This window comes from Dendropsophus ebraccatus, chromosome 13 (assembly GCF_027789765.1).
Source record: "Dendropsophus ebraccatus isolate aDenEbr1 chromosome 13, aDenEbr1.pat, whole genome shotgun sequence".
In the NCBI taxonomy this organism is placed as follows: Eukaryota; Metazoa; Chordata; class Amphibia; order Anura; family Hylidae; genus Dendropsophus; species Dendropsophus ebraccatus.
Window position 1 is genome coordinate 66918757 of NC_091466.1, and position 26447 is coordinate 66945203.

The 26447-nt window shown below is 41.9% G+C and overlaps 1 protein-coding gene across 6 annotated transcripts in view; it reads right to left on the bottom strand.

The window, feature by feature from the left end:
- Positions 1-4858: 4858 nt before the first annotated feature.
- TRAF3 (TNF receptor associated factor 3) overlaps positions 4859-26447 on the bottom strand; it is an 84665-nt gene continuing 63076 nt past the window's right edge. For all 6 annotated transcript variants that reach the window (XM_069949226.1, XM_069949227.1, XM_069949224.1 and 3 more), the window contains exons 2-11: positions 26083-26329; positions 25736-25787; positions 20823-20927; positions 18463-18630; positions 17225-17305; positions 14416-14490; positions 12699-12791; positions 11196-11336; positions 5815-5983; positions 4859-5709 (exon numbers count right to left, since the gene is read on the bottom strand). In XM_069949226.1, the coding sequence (XP_069805327.1) occupies positions 5138-5709; positions 5815-5983; positions 11196-11336; positions 12699-12791; positions 14416-14490; positions 17225-17305; positions 18463-18630; positions 20823-20927; positions 25736-25787; positions 26083-26312 (1686 nt within the window). In that variant the 5' untranslated portion in view covers positions 26313-26329 and the 3' untranslated portion in view covers positions 4859-5137. The remainder of the gene's footprint in view (positions 5710-5814; positions 5984-11195; positions 11337-12698; positions 12792-14415; positions 14491-17224; positions 17306-18462; positions 18631-20822; positions 20928-25735; positions 25788-26082; positions 26330-26447) is intronic.

Sequence of the window (26447 nt, forward strand, 5' to 3'; positions counted from 1 at the left end):
CGGGTGCTTCTTCAGGTTGCGATCTGCTAATGTACAGAAATAGTGCAGATATTTTAAGATTAAGCGTTCCCTGCCGGCTATGCACCAAGGTGGCTGGCGACGTGCGGCTGGACTGTTATAGATATATGCACCATGTTAGACTTCTGAGGTCAATGAGCCACAAGGCACTGAGCGCCTCATGTCATAAAGTAACGGCTTTCATTAAGGCGTCAGACCCAAATATATATCATACATAATAATTAAAAAAATAAAATGTATACATTTTAGCAGCTTCTTTTACATGATAGAGATATAAGCCCCTGGCCATCGGGGTCCCCCTACTGATCATGTGTCCCCCCCCCCCCCCCAGCTTTTTGCAAAAGTACAATTCCCAGCATGCTGGGGATTGTAGGTTTGCAACAGACTCATATTTCGGAAAACATTGCCCTATAGTTAGACCCCTAATGAATCATGAGACTGCAAGTCCAGATACCCCCGGTCCTATATAAAACCTTAAAGGCATCTGATTCTATGGTGATAAAATACAGTTTCTGACCTATAGGAATTATATTACACGAAGGGATAAAACTTGGGATCACCAAAGCTGATTCTATACAGGTAAATTTGCCCCCCAATGTGACCAGGGTAGGGGTATTCCTGCCAGAAAAAGTTAAGCATCTGATCTTGGGTCCAGCCATTGGGGTCCCAAGTGATCTAGAGAATGGGGACCCCAGATTTAACAAGCACACTGCTGCTCCACCATTTCCTAAGAGAGCTGTGTACAATGTTCGGCCATTACATGTCCTAGTGGGAGACCAGGGTCCCCGTTCTCGAGGTCGTGGGGATCAGCTTGTGGATAAGGGATAACTTTCTCCGATAGAAATACCCCTTTAAACGGAACATACAGTGTCGAACTGGCCCACCGGAGGACCGGAGAATCCTGGGGGCCCCCGAGCTTTAGAACCTGCACAAACACTGACTGACATCTCGTTTCTCACTGGTTCTACATTGGTGGGCCCCCAGGATCATTTCCTCTGGTGGGCCCCAGGTATCCCAGTCCAAAACTGGGGACATACACTGCACAATATCTGTACCCATTACATTAACCCTATGTGCGTCATCCTATCTGTAATTTTATCACTGGGATTGTAAGAATAATCCCTAAAAATTTATTTCTTTTAAAAAGGGACCAAAATAGTAAATGAATATCCACTGGTGGAATAGGCCAAAAGTTAGGAAAACGCTCTGTTTTGACCAAAAATTTTAGGAAATATACATATAATATATATAATTCCTGTAAGGGGGCAAGGAGACCGCCATGATGGCTAAGCCCCACCCTCTTGTCTACTGCCATGAGGGATGGCAGAACACTAGGCCTCGAAGCTTCAGTGAGAGACCTCGTTGCCCATGGCTACCAATCAGATTCTAGCTTTCGTTTTTACCAGAGCAGTTTAGAAAATGAAAGCTGAATTCTGATTGGTTGCTATGGAGACCATAGCAAGCCATGAGCTAAATGGACCGCTTGCTATGGCTCCCTGGCTTAGGTACATGACGGCCGTTGCGTTTCAGACGCGTCACACTCTATACTACACTATGTAATTAAAAATAATAGATTTATAGACAAAATAATTTTTTACAATACTTTTGTCATTTTAGAATCTGATCTTGTAAAAAAAAAAAAAAATTAAAATAAACGTGCATATAATAATGTACATATAATAGTAAATATATAGCTATATACTTTATCCGTGAAGGTCCGTAAAAAAATAAAAGCGGTTCTTTTCCCATCATTCTAGATAAGGCACGGAGAACCTTGTGCCCTCCAGCTATCGTAAAACTACAATTCCCATCATACCTGGACAGCCAATTTGGCTGTCCAGCCATGATGAGAGTTGTAGTTTTGCAACAGTTAGAGGGCCGAAGATTCCCCATCCCTGTCCTAGATGCCACACAGCCCGGTCACATCCTCTGGTGGTGTTCGGCCCCGAATTCACTCCAAGTTTTTGGGCAAGGCCAGCAAAATTGCCAAGGCTGTAAACATTATTGTTATGAGTATAGAAAGCGAATGGCGGCCGCGTAGAATACAAAATATTACATTCTATAATGAAGGCAGCGTGGAGGCTCTGGGCCACAGAGCTTACAATCCATTTATTGGGGTGCTGGAGACTGTGGGAAGTAATAAGACTGTGGGAAGTACTACAGGGAAAACAATGGACAAAAGGAAAAAACGCCAAAAAATTTTCTACAAATAAAATATATTAATACCCAGATTGGGTGCAATAGGGATATGGGTAGAAATGAGGCTACGTTAGGTATGACTTCAGATGGTGCAAACATGGCGACTTTTAGATCACTACGGGCGGTGGTGGAGCCACCAGATCACCGCCATCTGCACCTGGCTTGATGTTACATAGCTAAAGGGTAAAACATGCCGGGTCCTTATATATCATAGGCAGCCATTTTGTGGGCTCTAGTCTTAAAGTCTAAAAATGAAGGATCATGACCGCCACAGGTATAACAATTCTTCCCCATTTATCCTCTATGGCCCCTTTAAGACCTTGCAGGCTACAGCGTTATGGATATTCATGCAGCCCACAAAATGGCTGCCTCCACTATGACCAGACAATTTGCTTGCAGGCAGGATATTTATGAATGTGTTATGTAGCGTAAATTATAAGGCTATTATAGACCAGCCAAATAGTATAATATTGAGCCTCACGAATAATAGTCATTGTTCACGGCAAGCAATTGTATCACCGCTTTACATTTTCTACAAGAAAGAAAAGAAAAGCTCAAATCTGATTGGTTGCCGTGGGTGATGCCTATAACTTTTGTTGGTTTTTATACGTGAAGCGTTTCTCATCCGTGCACCCCCTGCTGTAATAAGGTCTATGCACATCATATCAACCTTGCTTATTTAAAGTGGAGTTCCGCCCCCCGTGGCACTTTTAGAGGCGCTTTTCTGGTACTGCCAGACTAAAACGGCATTGTAATGAGAAGCCTAGAGCACCTAGTGTACACCTACACTGGCTATATAGAAGGAGGGTATAGATTCCCTTAAAAGGGCCAATATAAGGCTTGTACACCCTGCTCCTCGGGGGTGTGGTTTCAAGTTCCTGCACCCCAAGAAGCCCCTATGATACTACATTATTTTTTTTAGCACTGATGATCCTCCTCTTATGAGGCATTTGGGACACCAGGACCATCAAGTTACCATAGCTTCTGGTCCCTGTTTACGTAAAGGTGCTTAGGCCTATGCAATGCCCCCATCCACGCAAGGTCCACAACATTGGCTAACAATAGAGGAGAATGGTTGAAGACCCTTATAACCAACATAGGAAAGTGCCAGGCCTTCCTGTTACAGGATGGGAGGTACGGTGGCATAAATTAGCACCAGAGGCACAGTGACAACTTGGTTTGCCACATGACCCCATCTATTTGCCCTTTTCCTTAGAACTAGTTTCCAGAAAAAAATGCCCCTGTATTACGTAGAGGTACAAAAGAACAAATAAAAAGTTGTGTTGCCCACAGAGACCAGTCACATGACACCCATAATAAACCAGCACCTGAAAGATACAAGAAAGTTGTCTCTTAGTGGTGCAGCCTCAGGCTTTGGGCCTATAACTTCTAGATATCAATACACATAACATATACAGTTGTACATAAACGTGAGCTTTTTTTTAATTATTATTAATGTGTATATTACTAGTTACTAAAAAAATTTTGGTAAATTTCGACTGTGAAATGTAAACTGCAGAATTTCTGTGATAGGAAATAAGAACTATTCTTGAGTCACAGACTAGTCCTAGCAAAGATACGGAGGGTCGCTAAGCTCAAAAAGTCTGAATTCTAACTGAAATTTGAAATGCTGACATTTTAATTTGAACTTTTTTCAATCATTTAAATGCATATGGCGGAACCAGAGATATCAAGCAAGTCATTTATTGAGAACGCCAAGGTTCAACAAATCCCTAGTTTAGGGTGAAAGCCTGAAGCCTGTTTCAGATGCACAGCATCGAAGAAGCATTCAGAAATGTAATAATAATAATTATAAGAATTGGTATTTCTGTGATATAACCTACGACATGTAGTTGTTTTTTTTTTACATTTCAAAAGTGAAATAATACGACACTGAATAGCTTAAAAGTGGTAACAGAAACGTGATACATTTCTGTTAGGAACTCTAAACATATTCACCAGCAAAAAAATAAAAAAAATTCAAATGTCTTGAGAGGACCACAATCGAAACATTAGTCAATGGCATTGGGAGAGAGATGTTCACTTCAACGCCTGTGACCATAAGAGATTAAAGAGGTATTCACACAGGGTGCTTATGCTGTGCTCGGTATAAGGCGTTAGGAGCCCCCATCACAGATACTCCGCATACAGCGCTATGCTTGTTGAGTAAAATTCCAAGCACCATGTTGGAAAACAGACAGACCCCATTAAAGTCAATGGGGTCTGTTGGGCCAAGTCAGTGTCTGGAATGGACTGGTTGCGGCACAATGTGGTACAGCTGTTCCATGTGAATACCCCTCCAAAATTTTAAATATTAATGATAAGGCAACGGTCCTTGGAAGTGATTAGTTCGGAGTCAAATTCTTATTAGGACTTACCCCTACCCCCACATTAACCCATTTGTAGCCGTTATCAACAGAACATTATTGCTGATGGCGGCAAAGTCTAGCACCCAATGGGTTAATAGGAAGAACTTAAGATTAAAAAAAAAAAAAATTATTAAATTTTTATAATGCCTGTTTCTTAAAAAAATTGGATAACAAAAAGAAAATTATTCTCCATTATTTAGGAATTTTGACCCCAGGCAAATCTTTGCTCTATATGTATACACCCCCATCCCTAAATCCCCCCCCCCCCTCGGAAAAAAAAAAAGTTACATTGCAACTTTCACAATGGTCACACTACTCTTAAAGTTTTTAAGAAATCCAACATTCTCATTAACACAACAAAGAAATTTCGATCTTTTGCACGGAAAGTTGTGGCCTCGCGCGCTGGACCCCACATCCTTGTTCCTTCAGCCTTCTCTTCAAGCACCGTCGGGTCCTCGTCTAAACCTGCGGACCTCCCTCCTTCAAGACTGACGTACAAAACACCCCGAAGCTGGTCTGTCTTCTACCTGACAACACCCGGCTACCTACTATCAAGGGTCTGGCAGGTCCGAGGTATCCACTATGACTTTAATAAAAATAGTATCATCTTTAATGTACGTCCCACTCTCTAAGACAGACTGGGCGACAAATACGGGACATCCAGAGGCAATGTTCATTTCCCCGGTGGGTTTTTTGAAGCTACTGCTGTTTGGGTCCGGTTTGAACGCGTCTCCTAAATGACGCCTGGATGGTCCCTGGTCCATGAGCATGAGGCTGACTTTTTGTTTGAAGGGCCAAGGCAGCAGTGCATCGTACTCTCCTCTCATGATGACGAAGAACAGTGACAAGTGCGTGTTCTTCCCCATGCCGTCCCCGTTCAGATATACCCTTGCGCACATCTTATATCCAAAGTATCCAGTGTAAAAGGGCTGGCTGTACAAAGATAACGTCTTCCCCATAACAGCCTCCTGCTTCCGTCTCTTGTAATCCCGGATCTTCCAGATTAGGACTCCGTTGTAACTTGCCGTCTCCAGAACTTGGAACCTGAGATCCATATCGGCCAGGCGAATGTCATGGACGCTCAGCATCTGATCGTGTCTGTTGATTTGAGTCTCCAAGACACCTTAGAAGAGGAAAGAAAGAAACATTTAGGACTCAATGGCCCATGCCAACCCAATATAACTTTCCCCATCACTTTCTTATATAAATAAATGGACGTGACTCTCACCAGGATTCCACGCAGCTGCAGTTTTACTGAGGGCTTCCATTTGCGCCATACGAGCTTTTAATGCTTCCAGGCCAGTTTTCACACCATCGTCATCATCTCCTGTCTGCCGCAAGCTTCGAATTTCCTTGTCCAAGTCCTTCAGTTTGTCTGCTTGGCCTTCAATCACTCTCTGTGCATAGGGAAGAAAAAAAAATTTAAATGTATGTACGCAGTGACCCTACCAGCAGAATAGTGAGTGCAGCTCTGGGGTATAATGAAGGATAAGTAACTATAATATTTTTAATCCAAGTTCATGACAGGTATTTGCACCCAAACCACAGCGGCTATTTCCTGCAAGTTTGGCAGCCAGAAGTAAAGCTCAAATAATAAAGCGCTATAAAAATTTTGTAGGTCAAACACTAATGCACCAGAACTGTGGCCGACGTACATAGAAATATATAAAATATACCAGTATGTCGAAACCTTGACTGTACATGAATTAGATCCCAAATTGCTATCAATGGGGGTCCAATAAACAAAGACGATAACGCTTCAGGTAAAGTGTCCCTTTAAGGTGACATGGAGAATTCTTCAACACCAAAAATGTATACACTCATTGAAGTCACTTACAGACTTCTGGGTCTATAGGAAGAAATGCAAATCTTTTCAAAGAAATTGCCCATTTAAGACAATGTGAAACTGTTATGTCAGAACGAGAAAAGGTTTGAGCCGCGTTGGTTCCTTGTTCTTGCTACTAGCTCATATAATCCCCGGCATCACTACAGTCCTCATAGTGACAGTGATTATGGGGAGGATTTCCAGTGACATAGAAATAGAATAATGTAACATAGAAAGTGGTTGGGGTCAGGCTCGGACTGGCCCCTGGAAATCAAGGGAATTGCCCAATGGGGGCCCCAATGGGCAGGATATGGGCTCCCCTCTTTAGCAGCTCCAGGATGGCATATAATCCCCCAGCACTGCCTCTATAAAGTAACTTGGGGTGTCATCCTATTATATAGACAAACAATATCCTCCCCCACTCCAAGACGGGTAAAAATAGGTCCAATATTAATATATAATAAAATTTATTTACAGAATTATGCCAACGTGTTTCGAGACAGGTCTGGTCTCTTTATCAAGTGTCCTTAGACACCGGGGAGAGAGAGGAGACATTCCAGCTATTCAGGAGCTCGGAGAAGCCTCTTTGACTTTTGGTACTATAAAATAGAGGCATTTTCTATGCTTTGGAAGCACAGACAAATATAATAAAGGTACCATGTGTCTTTTTGACCTAACAGCAGTTTAAAACATGAATTACAGCTGACCAATTTTCAGGAGAGGTCTTGTGAACTTAAATGACAGGCAGGCGGGTGCGGGAACATAAAGTATACTTACAAGTCCCTGCAAAGCCGCTCTCGGGTGTCTCCCACAGGCACCAGAGGTAATTTTCGCTCAGGTTCTGTGTACGTCATAGCCTCTGGTTCTCCATCACGGACCAGTTGATGGATAGGCCGCTCAGTGACTGCAGCGGTGTCCTGTCCCAGTCACTGATTGGCTGAGCGGGTACTCCATCAGCCTAGTATGTGAGGTTGCAACTGGTGAAAGTGCAGAAGGCTGTTGGACATCATTAAGAAAGCACTACGGGGGCACGAGGACTGGTAAGTATACTTTCTTCATTATGCTTGCACACCACCTGCATAGAGTGACTGACAAGTTACTAGCAATGAGCTAGCATCGCTAGTCACATACACAGCTCTGTGCAAAGTCGCTATAGTAATGTGAAAGGTTAGGAGTTGGTTATATCTGGTGTATGTAGGGCAGCACCCTAGAATCAAATTCCCTGGTGGGCCAGAGGTACCCAAGTCCGACATGGATTGGGGTCTATTAGAAATCCACTAATTTAGAAATGCCAGACTATTAACCGATGGCCATTGACTGTACAGTAGCGCTAGACTACAGGGTAGTTTCACTACAACCTGCGCTGGTGTTCGCTGTACTGAATTAGCAGAGATCCCAGATAGATAGATACCTGAGTTCGTTCTATTTATGGGGAACACACTTATTCCAGGCAAATTTTTCAGTCCTTCCTGTCAGTGCATGTAAAGGTCCCGTTTATGTTTTATTTCTTTAAAGCCAAGTCTTACCCCTTTGGGACCCCGTCGTGTTTCTTTTAAGATACTTTCATGTCCCTTTAAGGCCTGGTTCTGTCGGTTACGGACACCATACACGGTCAAACCTGCAGCCCTCCAGCTGCTGCAAAGCTTTTGCTGTGCAGGCATGATAAGAAGTGCAATTTTGCAACAGCTAGAGTGCCATGAGTTTGACACCACTGTTTTAGGACAACGTGCCCTGTCCCTTTAAATGGATAGGATATGGCACCCTGAATAGATTGGGCAAGAAGCCCTAGAAGGACTGAGGGCCCTAAAGCTTCGGGACCTTAAAGCAGGGATGAGGAACCATCGGGCCTCCAGCTGTTGCAAAACTACAATTCCAATCATGCCTGGACAGCCAAAGCTTTGGCTTTATGGGTATTGTAGTTTTGCAACAGCTGGAGAGCCAAAGGTTCCCCATCTCTGCCTTAAAGGGACTCAGGGATTCAGCCTTGCCTTCTTAAGGTCCTATTCTGCCCTGTCCTGCCCAATTTTCTTATGTTAAGGTCTCCTCCTGTCCTTTTAAGCTCCTGTAACTTTAGGGTTTGGTTGCTTTAGGGAGCCCTACCCCATCCTTTTAAAGTCTTCTTCTATCCCTTTAACCCTTTAAGGTCCTGTAACTTTACGGTGATGTAACCAATGACAGTTAATAGCCATGTATAGTACAGCTGACAAATGTATGGTTGCCGTGAGCTCCACCGAACATGTGTATAGAAAATACATTTTATTACTGGAAAAAGATGCAATAACAAAAATTTTTTCCTATAAAACAATCACTTAAAGAAAGATGAAAAAGGCCCCTTAAAATGAGCAGCATCTGAATCTTTTATCTTAGACCCAACTTCCTTTCTCCGATGTTTGATCACCTTTGAACCCTGCTATTACTAGTCTACGATTCTCATCTGTGTAATGAATGGGCCGGTGGCAGGATGAGCCAGTGGGGAACTTTTTGTGAATGAAAGAACAGAAACAAAAATCTAGAAGTGACTGGTCTGAGAATGATCCCCCCACTGCTGAGATCTTCAGGAAGACTAGCAGAAATACTTCTAAGGGCCCTATTCCAGCGGACGATTATCGTACAGATTATTGTTAAATCGTTCGAATCTAAACGATAATAGTTTGGTTAAAATGCAGTTAACGATTAACGACCGAACGAGAAATCGTTGATCGTTTTATAAGACCTGGACCTATTTTTATCGTTGCTCGTTCGCAAAACGTTCGCACTGAATAAGACGTCATTCACAGTAGATACGAAGGCAATAGCGAAGAAAAAAACAATCGCAAATATGATCATAAGTAACGATTATCGTTCCATGGAAAGGAGTGAACGTTTCCAGGTCTTTCACAATAGCAGTCGTTTGAGATCGTTAATCGTTAACGATTATGCAAACGATAATTGTGCGGTGGAATGGGGCCCTAAGACTTAGTGACACAAGAGTCTAGCCCCAACAAAAGGCAGGTAACAGATTCCTGGAGGAAGCGGTATTCATGTGGCAGGTGGAAGCTGGCCCAGGGTAAGTATTAAAGGTTGGCAAACTGGGCAACTGCCTATGGTCCTCTTTTCCTGGGAAAGCCCAGAAAATAGGAAGACATTTTAAGTCGCTCAGTTTTTAGTAGTGTGTGGTAGTAATATTTTTGCTAAGAATTGCCTGGACAGCTTTATGAACAGTTTAGGCCGACAATAAAAGTATCAGCAGCAAGACTGACCGCTCAGTCTCTACAGTCTCTGTGCGCATAGACAGCTTGGCACCAGGGAAAGCATTCAGTTCCACATTTCAGCCTGCACTATTAATCATTAAAAAAAAAAAAAAGACATGAACAACTTGGGCTAAAAATAAAACTCCTATCTTTTCATTTTCACTTTTGGTTTTGAGTTACAATCACTATAATTGTGCAAAAAATATACAAAAAAAGGCTATTTCCAGGTGGGAAAAATTAAAAGTTAACATTACAGACTAAAACTATTTTTAAAATAAATGAATATATTATCCATAAAAAAATAAAAAAAATAATTCCAAAAATTAAGTATATGTAAACCTTGTGAGGAAATGAAATCTTGACTCATACCAATAGAAGTCAGTCTATCTATCTATCTATCTCTCTATATCTATCTCTCTATATCTATCTCTCTATATCTATCTCTCTATATCTATCTCTCTATATCTATCTCTATCCAGTGGCGTAGCTACCATGAAGGCAGGGAAGGCGACTGCTATGGGGCCCCTGCAGGAAAGAGGCCCGAGGAAGCCTGCCCTGCCTTCATGCTAGGTACCGACCACTGTACCCCCAGGGGTCCAGAGAGGAAGAGGGACCCCCACTGCACTGTTCAGCCCCCTCACTGTAGTGCCGGGTGAGCGGGCTGAACAGAGGAGCAGGACCTGCCAGGTCCTGCACGGCACAGGAGAGGAGTGAAGGACCTTTGGGTCACATGACCCAAAGGTCCTGAATACTTCTATGTGAAGATCAGCCCGGACTACAGGAGGAGAAGGGGGAAAGCCTGGGAGCTGTAAGTGCTGTGCATGTGTGTCAGTGAGTGTATATATGTATCTGTGTATATATTTATATGTCACTATGTGTATGTATCTGTGGCTATATGTGTGTGTATGTCAGTAGTGTCTGTAACACTGGTGTGCATGTGTGTGTTTGTGTATGTCAGCAGTGTCTCAAGTGATTGACAGGTTTGCTCCCAAAGATGTTCTGCAGCAGCTTCTAATAATGTTGGGCTCTAATAAAAGAACCCACCACTAATATCTGCTGCATTTTCTTTTATTTCTGGTTGAGTATTTCTTATTACACTGAGATGATTTCCCTGTGTACAGTCTACTCATGGTGTATACATCTGTACTAGTGTAATCACATTATAGTGTAAATGTGTGTATGTCAGTGGCGTATCTGTATATATGTTAATGGCGCCTCTGTGTGTGTATATATGTGCGTCATTGTCTGTGTTTGGCGAGGGGGGGGGGGGGGGGTTGGGGAGAGTACAGGATTCATGGGGCCCCGTACAGTTGTTTTTTTCTCTCTCTCTCTCTCTCTCTATCTCTCTATCTATCTCTATCTATCTCTATCTATCTCTATCTATCTCTATCTATCTCTATCTATCTCTATCTATCTCTATCTATCTCTATCTATCTCTATCTATCTCTATCTATCTCTATCTATCTCTATCTATCTATTTACATACCGACATACCGTCCACTCACTCATTCATTGACTGGGACTCTTAGAAACCAAACTTTTTTGCACTTTTACCTGTAACTGGTGAATTTTTGCTTCATTGTTTCTTAAAAGCTCTTTATGTCTTTCAATCTCTACTTCAAAGTTACACATCTGGTTATGTAATATCTGGATACTTTTATTCTTATCAGAGCTTTCATTTTGTAATTTCGACACCTAGGGTAGAAAAAAAAAAGAAAATTTAATTCTTATTGTTGGTTCACAGCGAAAAATTATAAACATCATTAAGTTACAACAAGCTAATTCCATGTGGATTTAAAAGGGGAGCAGGTTAGACAATTCTAACCTGCTGATAGTTCCCTAGAAAGCACAGGGCCCTGAGGATGAAGGTATGTCGCTTTCTTTCATCCTTGCTGGCACTTCCGTGCTGTTGATTCCGAAACAGTCTTCCTTGTAAGCAGTTAGGAGCACTGCCCCCTCCACTGATGATCATTGGAGGGGGCGGGCAGGCAGCAGATTGCCGCATGGGAGTGGTTGGGATCAGTGCTCAAAGGGGGGGCCCACCCCCAGAGCTCCTGACAGCTTATTGGCCAGAGGATTTCCAAATAGTCAGCACAGAAACATATCAGGGAAGAAGGAAACAAACATATGTTCATCCTCAGCACCCCGTGCCCACTAGGGAGCTTTCATCAGACTACATTTGTGTAACATGCCGATAGTTCCCCTTTAAGGACAACAGGGACAAAACGGAAGTTATTTTCATGGAGCAGACGTACTCTTTCCACCATGCTTTACACAGCTGCCCGATGTGTCTCAAAAAACAAGAAAACTCATAATGGGGTAAAATTTATCATCAATCTTTTCAAAACCTAACTTAAAAAATATATATATATATATTTTATATATATATATATATATATATATATATATATATATATACACACACATATACACACACGCACACACTATTATTGTATTATGAGGAGGAGGCGACAAGTCTGCTAAATGAATGTATTTGCAATAAAATTTACTTTGATGAGTCCTATGCATAACTACACAAGTTAAGATGGGAATATCCCTTTAAATTTTGCAATGTGAGCCGTGTACATTTAACTATTTACTTAATTGATTAAACTGGAGTTTGTTTTCACAACTTTGTTTATATGAAACAAAAAAGAAAAAAAAAAAAAAAAGGTAAAAAAAAAAGAAGAAAACCTAAGAATAAATATCTGCGAGATGAAGAAAAGACATGGTTCCGTATTGATTGTTGTCTTGTACAAACAGAGAACAGGGTTGTGGTCGGACTGGCAAATCCTGGGATTTCCAGTGATTCACAACCATCAAGTAAAAGGAAGCAAACCCCATAATAACAAAGTCAACAAAGAAACAGAAATAACCCCTAAGCATTACGGTTAATAAACTATTCATTTGACCTTTGGTGGGGGAAAAAATGCGATGGCAGCGTTTATACAAGTGTCTCTTCTGCTCAATTTTTTTTTATAATTTTGGCGCATTTTATCAGTACTTCCACACATCGTCTACATCTTTACTGTGAGCCACAGGGAAACTATAAATTACCTTGGTTTCCAAAAAGCTGCTCCATTCTTTCATTAAGTTAACATGCTGTACAGCAGAGCTGGATTCATGAGCTTTAATTTGCTGGTTTGTTCCCTGAAAGCATAAAAAAGGCAAAAAAAATCAAAATAAAATAAATGTTTACACAGAAATTGCTTGCTTTACAATAAAGTTACATTAATAAAGTAATATTCTTGTACATGGGGGCAATATTATAGTAGTTATATTCTTGTATATAAGAGCAGTATTATAGTAGTTATATTCTTGTATATAGGAGCAGTATTATAGTAGTTATATTCTTGTATATAGAAGCAGTATTATAGTAGTTATATTCTTGTATATAGGAGCAGTATTATAGTAGTTATATTCTTGTATATAGGAGCAGTATTATAGTAGTTATGCGGCTCAGGGAAGAAACAGAGTGCTGCACCTCACACCTATGGCTGATACTAGTGCCCCTAGGCTAAATAAAAAACACATCAGAATTTTGTGTATGAATTGATCAAGCCATACTGCCCCATGTACCTGAACCGCATTATAGTAGTTATATTCTTGTATATAGGAGGTGGTATTATAGTAGTTATATTCTTGTATATACTGTAGGAGCAGTATTATAGTAGTTATGTTCCTGTATACAGGGGGCAGTATTATAGTAGTTATATTCTTGTATATAGGAGCAGTATTATAGTAGTTATATTCTTGTATATAGGAGCAGTATTATAGTAGTTATATTCTTGTATATAGGAGCAGTATTATAGTAGTTATATACTTGTATATAGGAGCAGTATTATAGTAGTTATATTCTTATACATAGGAGCAGTATTATAGTAGTTATATTCCTGTATATAGGAGCAGTATTATAGTAGTTATATTCCTGTATATAGGAGCAGTATTATAGTAGTTATATACTTGTATATAGGAGCAGTATTATAGTATTTATATTCTTTTATATACTGTAGGAGCTGTATTATAGTATATTATTGTATATAGGGGCAGTATTATAGTAGTTATATTCTTGTATATAGGAGCAGTATTATAGTAGTTATATTCTTGTATATAGGAGGAGCAGTATTATAGTAGTTATATTACTGTATATAGGAGCAGTATTATAGTAGCTATATTCTTGTACATGGGAGGCAGTATTAAACCAATAATATGTCCAAGAGGTAAGATCTTACAATTAAACTAATGTAGAACAATTCTGGACTGACCAGCGGGACCCAGTAAGCGTAACTTTAATTTGTACATGGCTGAGTAACTGCATGTGTTCCACCACAATTGACATTGGAGCGGCTGTCGTGCCTTTGTAATGGTTGTCTCTGGTTAACATTTCAAAAGGAATCTTACTGGGTCCCCTTGGTCCATCCAGGATTGTCTACATTTCGTTCCACACATCAGTCCTTGTCTGGTGGATAGTGGTCCTCGGAGAGCTGCGGTGGTTTGCAAGGTTCTCAACAGAGTTGTGCCTATTATTGCACAACTATACGGGTTGAGTGTGTACGATTCACATATCACCTGCATAACATCTAGCCTTACTAAGGGCACTAAACCAGAATTGGCTTGTTCTTTTTAGGATCATAAACTGATGGAATACACCACACAAATCATTATTTGTACTGTTTTGGGAACTCTTTTTTTTTTTACTAGTCGTTTTTTCCAAGCAATAAATGCGAACTTGGTGGATTAGCCCCAAAATATACAGAAATACAAAAATACTGACCTTAAAACTGCAGCCATAACGTTTAAAACTACAGGTACTGGGGGCATTCACACATTCTAATAAATGAAGACTCAACTGCAACAAGAGGAAAAGAAATATTACTGATAAAATAAATGCATAAAGTCCACAAAATATTTCTTAAATATGGTCAATGCAAACCCAATGTCACAGATAACACAGCAACTTAATATATAGTTTACGTCATGGAGAGAAAGGAGCGGCTGCACATCCCATCTATGGCTGATACTAATGCCGCTAGGCCTATTTTAAAAACCAACGCCAGGATGTTAGTATGTAATTTGATCGAAAACATATTGCCCCGTGTACCACGTGCAGGTCCCCTGGTTCACACGGGTCCCTACGCTAACTCCACACTGTGTCAGTCAACGACCGCCAACCCTGCAAAGCGTGCACAAACAGGGAAGGGAGGCCATGGAATGGCCCTGCAACCCCAATGTCACAGGACCAAATCCTCCTTTCTCTCAATGTCGTATTAATATATAGTTTCCTGCATTACTTCCCATGTTGTCATTGCGTTTCGTATATACTGCCCAGAGTGCTCAGCTAATAAGCCAAGGTCTCTCAGTATCACCATTGTTATGTACAATGCACCTGCAGGGGAAAGCAGGGCAGGAAACCTGTGGGGTGAAACCTTAGCCAATAGCTGCAGAGCAGGAAGTGATGTCACTTTGCCAACTTCGGCTGTGTTGTCTATTATTGAGCAGCATTGGTTAATTTTGTTGGTGTTAAAGGAGAAGTCTGGCAAAAATTTTTTATTAAAGTATTGTATTGCCCCCAATAGTTATACAAATCCCCAATATACACTTATTACGGGAAATGCTTATAAAGTGCTTTTTTTCTCTGCACTTACTACTGCATCAAGGCTTCACTTCCTGAATAACATGGTGATGTCATGACCCGACTCCCAGAGCTGTGCGGGCTGTGGCTGTTGGAGAGGATGATGGCAGAGGGATGCTCAGTGTCCCTCAGTGTCCCCCTGCAATCATCCTCTCCAGCAGCCACAGCCCGCACAGCTCTGGGAGTCAGGTCGTGACATCATTATGTTATCCAGGAAGTGACATCACCATGTTATCCAGGAAGTGACATCACCATTTTATCCAGGAAGTGACATCACCATGTTATCCAGGAAGTGAAGCCTTGATGCAGTAGTAAGTGCAGGGAAAATAACACTTTATGTCCATTTCCCGTAATAAGTGTATATTGGGGATTTGTATATCTTTTGGGGGGGGGGGGCAGTACAATACTTTAATAAAAATGTTCACCGAACTTGTCCTTTACAGATCTATAGCGTACAAAGCAGCTTGTATTTATAAGACCAGTGTATAGAAAAAAATATATATGACCGCCTCTGGTATATCACAAGACCCTCAAGGTTATACAAATTATTGAAATTGGATTTTTAATTCCACAGCCCAAGCAGAATCTCCCACCACTGGGATCCATTCAGTTACCTGGAAACATTAACTATATAGAATCAGTCAATGATTAACAAGTCTAATGGACCCAGGAAAGGAACTTTAATTAATTTTTCCGGCAATTAGTATTAGTTTGGCGCAATCTCATCGGTTTTAAATGAAATAAATATTTTAAAAGCTTGTAATTACATTTAAGTATGAGATGTGGACTTGGCTTTCATGTAAGGATAACACTCTACGGAGGACGGGGCTTACGAGTGTGGGCAGAATGCATTCACTCCACATCTTGTAACCCTAGAGGTAACTACCAACTGTATATGCCTCATCTCTTATGTATAATACTTATCTGCCCCTTGGGCAGATCATCCGTGTATAGATGATTTTATAATGTATTGCTTAAATCATGCACAGGTTTGCCCGCTGAGTGCACAGTTAGGCTCCCCAAAATTTAATCTAATGAATAGTAGTTAAAAATTGTCATTTTTCCCAATTCCCGGTCAAAGTCCAAAATGAGACAGTCCAGAGCCTTATTCCATATTTCTCCAGGGATTCTGGACACTTGAAAAATGTGTTCCACTTTCAAAGACTATGTGAAGCGATGTCTAATTCAGTAGATTTGATTTTGGTGAATCTTCAGTAGAAAAGTATAGGATCATGACTGACTGCCAGGAAGAGCTGAGAAGACCAGAAAAGAACACTCTTGGTGACCAGGTGACAACAGAACTCATATGGCGGACCAGCTACCTCTCTTTCCAGAAGCTAAACATCTAGGAGCCCTTTTAGTTGGGCCATCAGGGGTCACAAAACGAGCATCGATCTTGCTGATCAGCATTAGTTTGTTAAGGCTTCACAATCATTAGTGCGGCCTGGCCATCCAAACATTCTTGGATCATCCAATCGGCCCTCTAATATCATCAGTCAACATCACATTTCCGTTTGCACTGGAAGATGTGCGACCAACTAGCAATGACAAAAAGACGCGATCCAGGACATTGCAAATAAAGATGGATGCAAGTTAAGAAAAATATTGTCCAAATTATCCAACCATATTCAGAATTAAGAATTTAGAATATATGATCCAATAATGTAGCACTGCCCCAATGGCGCTCTTCTTGTCCACCATGTTTATTGAGCAGCAATAGCAGACACAGGCAATGGACAGGAGTGGTGCAGGGGAAGGGAAGCATTAGATATCATCCCCTTCTGCAGGGTTCAGTTATGGAACAGGTTGATGATGACTTGTTGTCATGTTGCAGAGAAGAAGGCCGGTCAGCTGGAGGTGTCACTACCGAGGATCATAAGCGATTGTCTTTCTTTTTTAATCTTCCCGAAGGTTCAAGACATAAAAGTATATTAAAAGGCAATTCACCTACCTCACTTCTTAGTAAACTTTTTACACTACATTTATGAGGACAGGGCACTACGACTGATGGGCAATCCATGTCTTCATGCTTCTGCAAAAGAAAAAACAACTACATATAAGAGGAGAAAACACATTAAAATATCCCTTTCACTTGCTTTAGCTATGAAATGTCATCAGATTTTATCAGGATTAAAGGGGTATTCCAGTGACAGAAAACTGTATTTACAACTAAAGCTATTATCCTAAGATATATAACTTACTAATATAGTAGTACCACTAGAGCGGAGCGCACCTCGAGCATGGCTATGGCTGCATCCATGTTTTCCAGGATTCCCTAGGGCTGCACCCAATATTTTTAGCCACCGCTAATCCTATGCCACTCACTCAGGTTCTGATGGACCCAAGCATGCTCAGGTTGCGCTCATCTCATGTTACCATAGTACTGGCTTTAGTCTGTTTTTGCTTGGTTTAGTTGTCATTGTGTATTGTCTCTAGCTCCTCCCTCCTTCATGAGACAATGAACCATCATCCTCTGTCTCAGGAGCCTTGGCTCGCCCTGCACCTTGACTGAAGTCACCTCTGCCCAGCCCCTATAGCCTACATTTCTATGCCATATACAGATATATCTCTATATATTTACATACAATATATAGTATGCTGCTTTGTGCTGAACAATGCCGCATACAGAAGGGCAGACAGGTAATGATGTAGCAAACTTGCTGTGTGAAGAGACAGTCTACTGTGTAGAGCATGGGTCTCCAAACTCAGGCCTTGGTTGCAAAACCACAATTCCCATCATGCCCGGACAGCCAAAGCTTTAAATTTGGCTGTCCAGGAATGATGGGAAATGTAGTGTTGCAACAGCTGGAGGGCCGCAGTTTGGAGGCCCATGGTGTAGAGCAATATTCTGCAGCAGATTTGGGCTGGGAACTGGCAGGAGTGCTGTGGGAGGGGAGTAGGCAGGGTGGGAGAGCTGAGGGAAAGCAATGCATTCTGGGCATTGTTGAGGATTACAGGCACCTAAACCAAGTAGATTTTTGGTGGTAGACAGCTAAGCAATGCTATATGTTTCTACAGCATTTACATAAGTTCTAAACTGATATTGGAGTGCCCTCTTAAGTACAGAATCCATTTTGGTTACCATACACTAAGCTAGCATAATGCACAGCTACTATTAAATACGTGGAGCAAAACAAAGTTACAAAACAAAGCTGCAGAGGTGACGTCTGCGTCATCTTACAACTTTACCTGCATTTCTACCAGTGGTACTTGGTTTTTGCAGTACTGACAGGGTGTTTCTCTGTATTTGCATGTCTTCTCTATGTGGTCACTGAGATCCTTGCGGATGACTCTTTCTTTGCAGTCTGCGCGAGGACAAGCGAGTTCTTCGAATTGACAATCACTTTTTAAGTGTATCTAAAAGAAACAAAATAGGAGTAATATTAGAAACCAGTCTCTAGGCCGGACCCTTCCTGCGGCACACTGTTCGGCAGCTGTCTAAATATTATTTTACTGAATTTCTACAACCTACGTTAGGGTATTGTGAATCTGATACCGCCGTGCCAGCTCCTAAGAGAGAAGAGGTAAACTATGCCAGCTGCTCGGACGGGTGATTCACCATTTATACAAGGCTGGTGTGTAAATATTCCTTTAAAAAGCTTTCTAAAGGCCAGCTGGATTCACAAAGCCGGCCTTCCACTGACTCCAGCTTTACTGAATGATTAGAGAGAAAAGCCAACTAGTGACTCAAAATTTTTGTAGAACTACAAATTCTAACATGCCTTGGCAGCAGCTACTTGGCATTAGGAGCTCAGAATGGCTTAATGTGAAATATTTGTTTAAAAAAAAAAAAAAAAAAAAAAGACTTTCTATCCGAAGGGAGTGTAATACCTATGTGAGGGCTTTACTAAAACCTATGGAAGATGTATGGGGGTCACAAAGAGAGACTGGAAAGGGGACACAGACACATAGGTCATAGGGAATGGATGCCGCCTTGTCTGGAGAGAAAGGGTAAGGCTGGGATGTAAGGTGAACGCCAGAAATGCTACTAATACACATTGATGCATCTCTTTCATTACTTTCCATGAATAATTCCTTGGTAATCCCAGCTATAAGGGACAGACTCACTGTCCCATCTGTAAATGTAGAGGCCACAATTCTCGGTAATGTAACTAAATCTTATTCTAGGGATAGACCGATAACATTTCTAAGGTTTAGGGTGTCGTCGCTTAAGGTTTCATTGATGTACGTTTCACTTTCTTTTCTGTCTTCTGTGGAGGACTGAGGAGTACAGGGCCCAATGCTGGGAGGAGGAATGGAACTGAAGAAAGACGGAGAAATGAAAGGAGAGAAGGAAGGAATGAATAAAGGATGGATGGTAATGGGAAGGAGTAAAGGAAAAGAAGAAAGAAGGTGGAAGAAAAGAAATAAAGGAAGAAAAAAATGAAAACCAAAAAAAAAAAAATTGTGTGGAAGAAAAAAAAAGAAGGAAGGGGTAAAAAGAAAAGGAAAAAGAAAGGGAGGCAGATTCACAGTAAGTAAAGAAAAGATAAAGTGAGGAGCAAACAAGCGCTGTCAGCACTCGTTTGCTTCTCGTTCCCCGCTCGCTGCTGCTGCTATTCCACGTGGGAGGGGAGAGCTCTCCGGGGAGAGCTGCGGGGCGGGGGGGGGGGGGGTGTCATCGCTGATCGTCTGGGCAGCCCATAGGATATGGCGGCGGTCTGCTGCCTATTCCGCAGAGCGACGGAAGCAGATCGTTGCTATACAAGTCGTTTGTCTTTCAACATGACAAACTACTTCAACGATCAGCCGACATGAACGATGTCGGCTGATCATTGCCTCCTATTCCACGGGATGATTATCAGCTGTAATGGCCGAATACGGCAGATAATCATTCCGTGGAATAGGGCCTTAAGGTAAAGAAAATAAGGAACAGAAGAAATGTGTGGAATTAAGTGAAAGGAATAAAAAAGGAGAGAGAAAGAAAAAAAAGAGGGGAAGAAAAGAAACAAAGGAAGGAAGGACAGACGGATGGAAGGAAGGGTGGATGGAAGAAAGGGAGAGAGAACGGAAGGAAGAATAGATGGACGGACGAAAGGAAGGAAAGGAGGAAGAACAGATGGACGGATGAAAGAAAGGGAGGATGGAAGAAAGGGACGGAAGGAAGGAAAAACAGATGGACGGACGAAAGGAAGGACGGAAGGAAAGTAAAGGTAAGAAAATAAGAGACAAAAGAAAAGGAAGGGGGGAACGAAGGAGGGAAGGAAAAACAAAGAGGGGTATATGAATGTAAAGAGGGGAGAAGGAACCAAAAGAGTAGAATAGGGGGAGGACAGAAAAGAAGGAGAAAAAAGAAGAGAGATGGGTAGGATGGAAGAGGAAAGAAGAAAATGTAAACAAAAAAGCAGGGACACCAAGAGACTACCATCTCAGCCTAGGATAAAACATTCACAAACAAGCCATTACTCTAGTCGCACTCTTGGCAGGTCAGGTGAGGGCAGGGTGGGAATCTGTGTCTGCGGTCAGGAATACATGGAACCGAGTGCACTTTGTACTGAGGGTAATGACAAGCAGCAATATTTACCACAAAGCTCCCATTTACAGCTCACCAATAAAGTGCCTAGTGTTATTTGCTCCTTGCAGCCTCGGCTCTCATTCCTGCAGTACATCTGAAGGGCGAGCACCTCTCTCCGACAACAGTTATCCTTAAACACCTGCAAATCAAGAGATTATTTTATTGCCGATAGAATTCATTTTCCTTCGGACGCTTTGTATAATCCGGAACAGTCACGCTTATCCCCTTGGAACTAATATGCTTAGCGGCACGGGATGCCAACTCCAGATTTTCCCTCAGCCCACCCAGAAATTATTCACTTACAAAATAAGGATTAATTTTTAGGCACCATGAGCCGGGTATTGAGCAGCGGAGGTTGGAGCTGAAAAGGGAAAACTTTTCTTTTCTGTATTATAGAAAGTCATGACCAGCTTTACGCGTATGATACTGCACCTGGGATCCAGAGACACCAACATGTGGTCCTGACCAATCTCCGCTGCAAAACACCAGACACCAGTGAATAACAATGGCTTCTCAAATAGTTTGACCAATGGTAGCCAATAATATATTACTATGTCTATGCGACAGATGACATGATTAGCAATCAGAACTAAAAGGATATCAACCTGAGTGCTGAAACTTCCATCTATTCCAACGTGAGGTAAAAATATGGAAAATACATCTATGCTAATACGACATGGATCTCAAATAATTTGTTGACCCAACTTGCTGAAAGTTTGGGTTCGCCAATGTTCGTCTGAACCCAAACGCTCAGTATTTGGTCTATGGCTGTACCCATGTTTTCTAGGACTCCCTAGGACCGCATCCAACTTCTCCAGAGTCCAATGGATGAACATTGCCGAACACCCCTTTTCTGGCATTATTTGTCCTTTAAATCTCAAACACCTAAAACTTCGACTCTTGTTTTCTGTCCTTGGTTAAGAAACTGTCGGACAACCATCCATTAAAACCAATATGGGCATACTAGTTGACCACGTGGGCTGGAAGGCCCAGTTTACGAATTTATTAGGAACCGGGGAGCATGGCTAATAAAGCACTACTCCCTGACCAAGACACGTGGCTAGAGGTAGTGATCGTAATATTTGATTGGCCCAGTTGAAGGAAAGTCTAGTGACTATGGATGGTCCGCTTCAGTACCCATCCCCAAATGCCATGAAAACAACAGAGAATGCCAAGGTGAGAATTTGAGACAGTATATAAAGTTGACAACGAGTTGGTCATACTATGACACTATGCATTATTACATGAAGTCATCGTGGAGTCGGGTTAAAAGCTAGCCGCATTTATCACTCATCATCTATGAAATTTCCCTGGCACACGGCTTCCCTTTGTTCACAGCGCCTATAGATACATCTACTATACTCCAAGGAGTTAAGATCAGATTTCGACAGAAATATCCTGTAGACACGCATCCTGTTTCTTGCTTGGGACTTTCCAAACCTTCTCAACTCAACAAGCTTATTCATACAAAACAATGCTGAAGATGTCAACTCTGTCTTGATAATGCCAGCACTCCCCAATACACCATGTACGTGTTTTCTCACATGTAAGTTGTAAGTTACTCGGAACGATGGATCACGCAAGGGACGATAGAGCTTTTCTCGCAATTATCTGGACTTCCCCATATTTCCTACTAAATCCAATTTTCAATGTCAGGAGGGTGGTATGAACCTGCAGGAAGGCACCCCTAACACTTCTAATAGCAGGCACCTGACCAGGAATTCCTCCCAGGTACCCCATACACACGCTCAGTTTTGCTGAATGTGCATGTGCTTTCAATGTGGAGAGGAGAGGAAGTCACTACCAGACTCTCTTGTTAAAACAAACGTATTGGGTGATGGCATGATTCCCTGTCAGAGTTGCTTGACCTCTATAACCATTACATAGTTAGCTGGTTAGGCTAACATTTGTCTAAGGGGCATGGGGGAAATTAGGATATATGCAGTGGACAGATCAGTATCCATATCCAAATACACTTTTCCAGCACCAATTCTTGGCACATTCTCCTTTTTAGATTTCCCCGGTATTATCCTCCTCTTTATTCCTGGGTATTATCCTCATCTTTAAAGGGAGTCTGTCAGCCCTACATCATGCTCAAGCTGAAAGCTATCATCTATTTAATCTCTACGTCGTTTAGCTGAAAATAAAAACATATTGCGTTATAGAGGGAGTGCTGAGCTGCAGCATGCGCCCTCCTCTCTCCCCCACCCCTTCCCGCCCTTCATGACTGATACACAAAGTTAGGTCACCCTTGCTTAAAGGAATGAAAGGGCCACAACAAGAGGTTAACAGCCCTTCTCCTTATACACAGTGTTAATGTTAGATTACTGATCCTCTTTGACCACCTGTAACATTGTTCCTCACTAGAGAATTGTGGTTGACGTCTGAGCATGTCTCATGCTGCGATCACACATTGTTAGCTGGTCTTAGTCACACGCGTGAGCCATGCCGAGACCTCCCAGAACTCGCATTCATGTTTACGCAGGAGGTGCTGACTTCAGTGCTGAAGTTTCTTGGCAAACTCTGTTTTGTTTTGTTTTTTCTTGCGCATCAGATGTCTTCATCTCTTCGGATTCTTCTCAATTATTTGTGAACATAGCACTCGGTGATGAAAGAGTTAACAGTCCCTGCTTAATTGCAGTTCTCCATTCTGCTCGAGTCTGAATGAGTCGCATTTTCCATTCAAACCCTCCCACATTGGCGCCGGAGCGCTGAGAAATTTATACTACAGAAAAGGGAACAATTTACTTAAGATGTTCCTAAACAGTACGAGCAAGATCAGAGACGACTCCGGGACCTGGACCCCCATCGGCTGGTATCAGCACTTCCTACAAATAACCTGGAAAAACAGAATATTCTACGTCTTGAAAGAGTTGGATCCATTTTGAGAAGAGACCTCGTGCCTGTGTTAAGACCTCTATGACCAGCACATCCAGAACTCTTTCCAATTACATCCATTGGGATTGTCTTCCATCACATCCATTAAGGTCAAAGCTAAAGACCTTGGTAAAAACCTACATTATTGTCAACATTGAGACCCATATCCATAGTATTAGTTGTTTTCATGTCTTATTTCATTTGCCATTAACTCAATTGCAATGGTGGGACCACCCAAAGCCAAACTTAATAAGGGAATCAGTAGAATCTGCACTGGTTGCCAGTACCCATCCACCCAACAGTACCCATCTCATACGCCCCAATGGCAGCAACGCCGCTACATGAAGGCAATGCTTCCCTTTTATACAAGTTGGGTATTCATTGTAAGAAACTGGGTGGATCCCATATTGCTGATAAAGAAAACATTGCTGCAATTCTTCAGCCACGTAAACAGTGATCATGTTGCACAAGAAAACTTTCCCACATTCCACCAGAAACCATGTAGCCTTACTAACCGATCGTTGTAACTGAGGTTATTAATAAATTACCAGTACCTGAAGAGATTAATGATACAATAATAATGATGCTAATCTACTAACCTATCCGCTGCCTCCATCTAAGCATTCAATGGGCGGATGCATTGGATTCTATCACTTTCACTGATTTCAGCTGGTGACGTGGCCGGACATGTGTGGTCAAGTCTTCCATGACCACATTCAAACACTTTCACCAACCTACATCAAGTACTGTATGGACTATGATCTAAAAAGTGTACTAGAGAGATGGTCTGCAGAAGGAGTTGAAAAGAGCAGCTCTATCAAGATTTTTTACAGATTGAAGTTAGTCCAAGACCACATGTTGGAATGATCTATTATTCCAGACCAAGTAAGATGGCAAACTAGCCCTATAAGCACGTCTAGCAGAGGCAAGATGGTAGATGGCCCACTTACTGGACAAAGGAGTATACAATGATAACTGTATGGATGGACGAATTCTACAAACATATCTAGCAGAGCCAAGAATGGCCATGGCACCAAATGGAAACAGTGACTACTCCAGCAGAAGACGACGACCTATGGCCTTCTCCTTGGTCACCCAAGTCTTATAAGCATTTCTAGCAAAGCAAAGATACAGCTGGATACAGGAGCTCCACAAACTACAGTAGTGGTGTAAAACTGACCCATAGTCACAACAGGAATGAATTAGTTCTATAAAATATGTCTAGAAGAGCCAATAACCTCCATGGGAACTACTACTGCCCATGGGCTCCTCACTAGACAGAGAAGTCCTATAAGCAGGTCTAGCAAGGCCAAGGTGGTTAATGGCTACCAAATGGACAATGGAGCTTTATAACTTATACTAGTGGTGTAAAGCTGGCCCACAGTCAGCATGGAGGGACAGTAGTCTAAATAGCATAGTCGATGACTCTTCTATGGTTACTACATGGATGGACGGAAGATTTAGCTAGTGATCCCAAGACAGCCATGTTGGAATATCCCTTCAATTACCATGTTCTAAAAAAAAGATGGGGAATAGAGATGAGCGAACCGGGTTCGGGTTCGTGTCAATCCGAACCCGAACGTTCGGTATTTGATTAGCTGGGGCTGCTGAACTTGGATAAAGCTCTAAGGTTGTCTGGAAAACATGGATACAGCCAATGACTATATCCATGATTTCCACATAGCCTTAGGGCTTTATCCAACTTCAGCAGCCCCCACTAATCATATGCCGAAAGTTCGGGTTCGGATCGACTCGAGCATGCTCCAGGTTCGTTCATCTCTAATGGGGAAACCTCGACCTTCCAGCTATTGCGAAACTACAATTTCCATCATACCTGGAGAACCAAGGCCTTGGCTCACCAGGCATGATAGGAGTAGTAGTTTTGCAACAGCTGGAGGGACGAAGGTTCCCCATCTCTGTTCTAAGATTTATAGAATCACTTTATAACCTCCATCTTGATACCTTATAACAAGACCCACCACCCCCTTCAAACCGACTACAGTATTGTTGCATTTTTTCAGAACTCTTTAACATGGAAAAAGTTTGAAAAGTAAAAAATAAAAGTCTTACCTTATCTTTAATAATAATTTCTTCACAAGCCAAACATTGTGGACTGGGGGAGCTGAGGGCAGAAAGATCAAAAAGATGGAATTAATACAAGAAGAAGAAGCAAAAAAAAAAGATTCCTGGGGGCATACCAGGAGGTCAGCATTAAAGCAGGGATGTCAAACTCAGGCCCTCCAGCTGTTGAAAAACCACAATTCACATCATGCTTTAGGTTTGGCTGTCCAGGCATAATGGTAATTGTAATTTTGCAACAGCTGAACCGGTAACAAAATCTGGGACCATAATTCTTTGCAGCAGGCAATTATTGTGAGTGGGTAACATGATAAGTCAGTAGTTGTCACTTTGTTCACCTTATCAGGGAGTTCATGCAGGTCTCACAATAGCGGTGTCCGCATTCTGTCTGACGGGGGTTACACAAGACCAGCCTGCACTTCTCGCACTTGTACTTCTCTTCCACCTGTTTCAGAAACTTTTCCTTGTACCCTCCTTGCTCCGGCACGTAGATGGTTGTGGCGAGACTGCGGTCGGGGTTGGCTCTCTGCTGTAGTGTTTGTTGTTCGATCCGTTTGCTGGCATCCATGATATAACAGCTAAATTCTGCAACGGGAGGGAAGAGAGACAAGAGGCAATCAGGGAGCGGCATCAATAAAGCAGGTACAATCCGAGCATGCTCTCACTTTACAGCAGTCAACGCCAATCAGCGCCATTGTCTGTA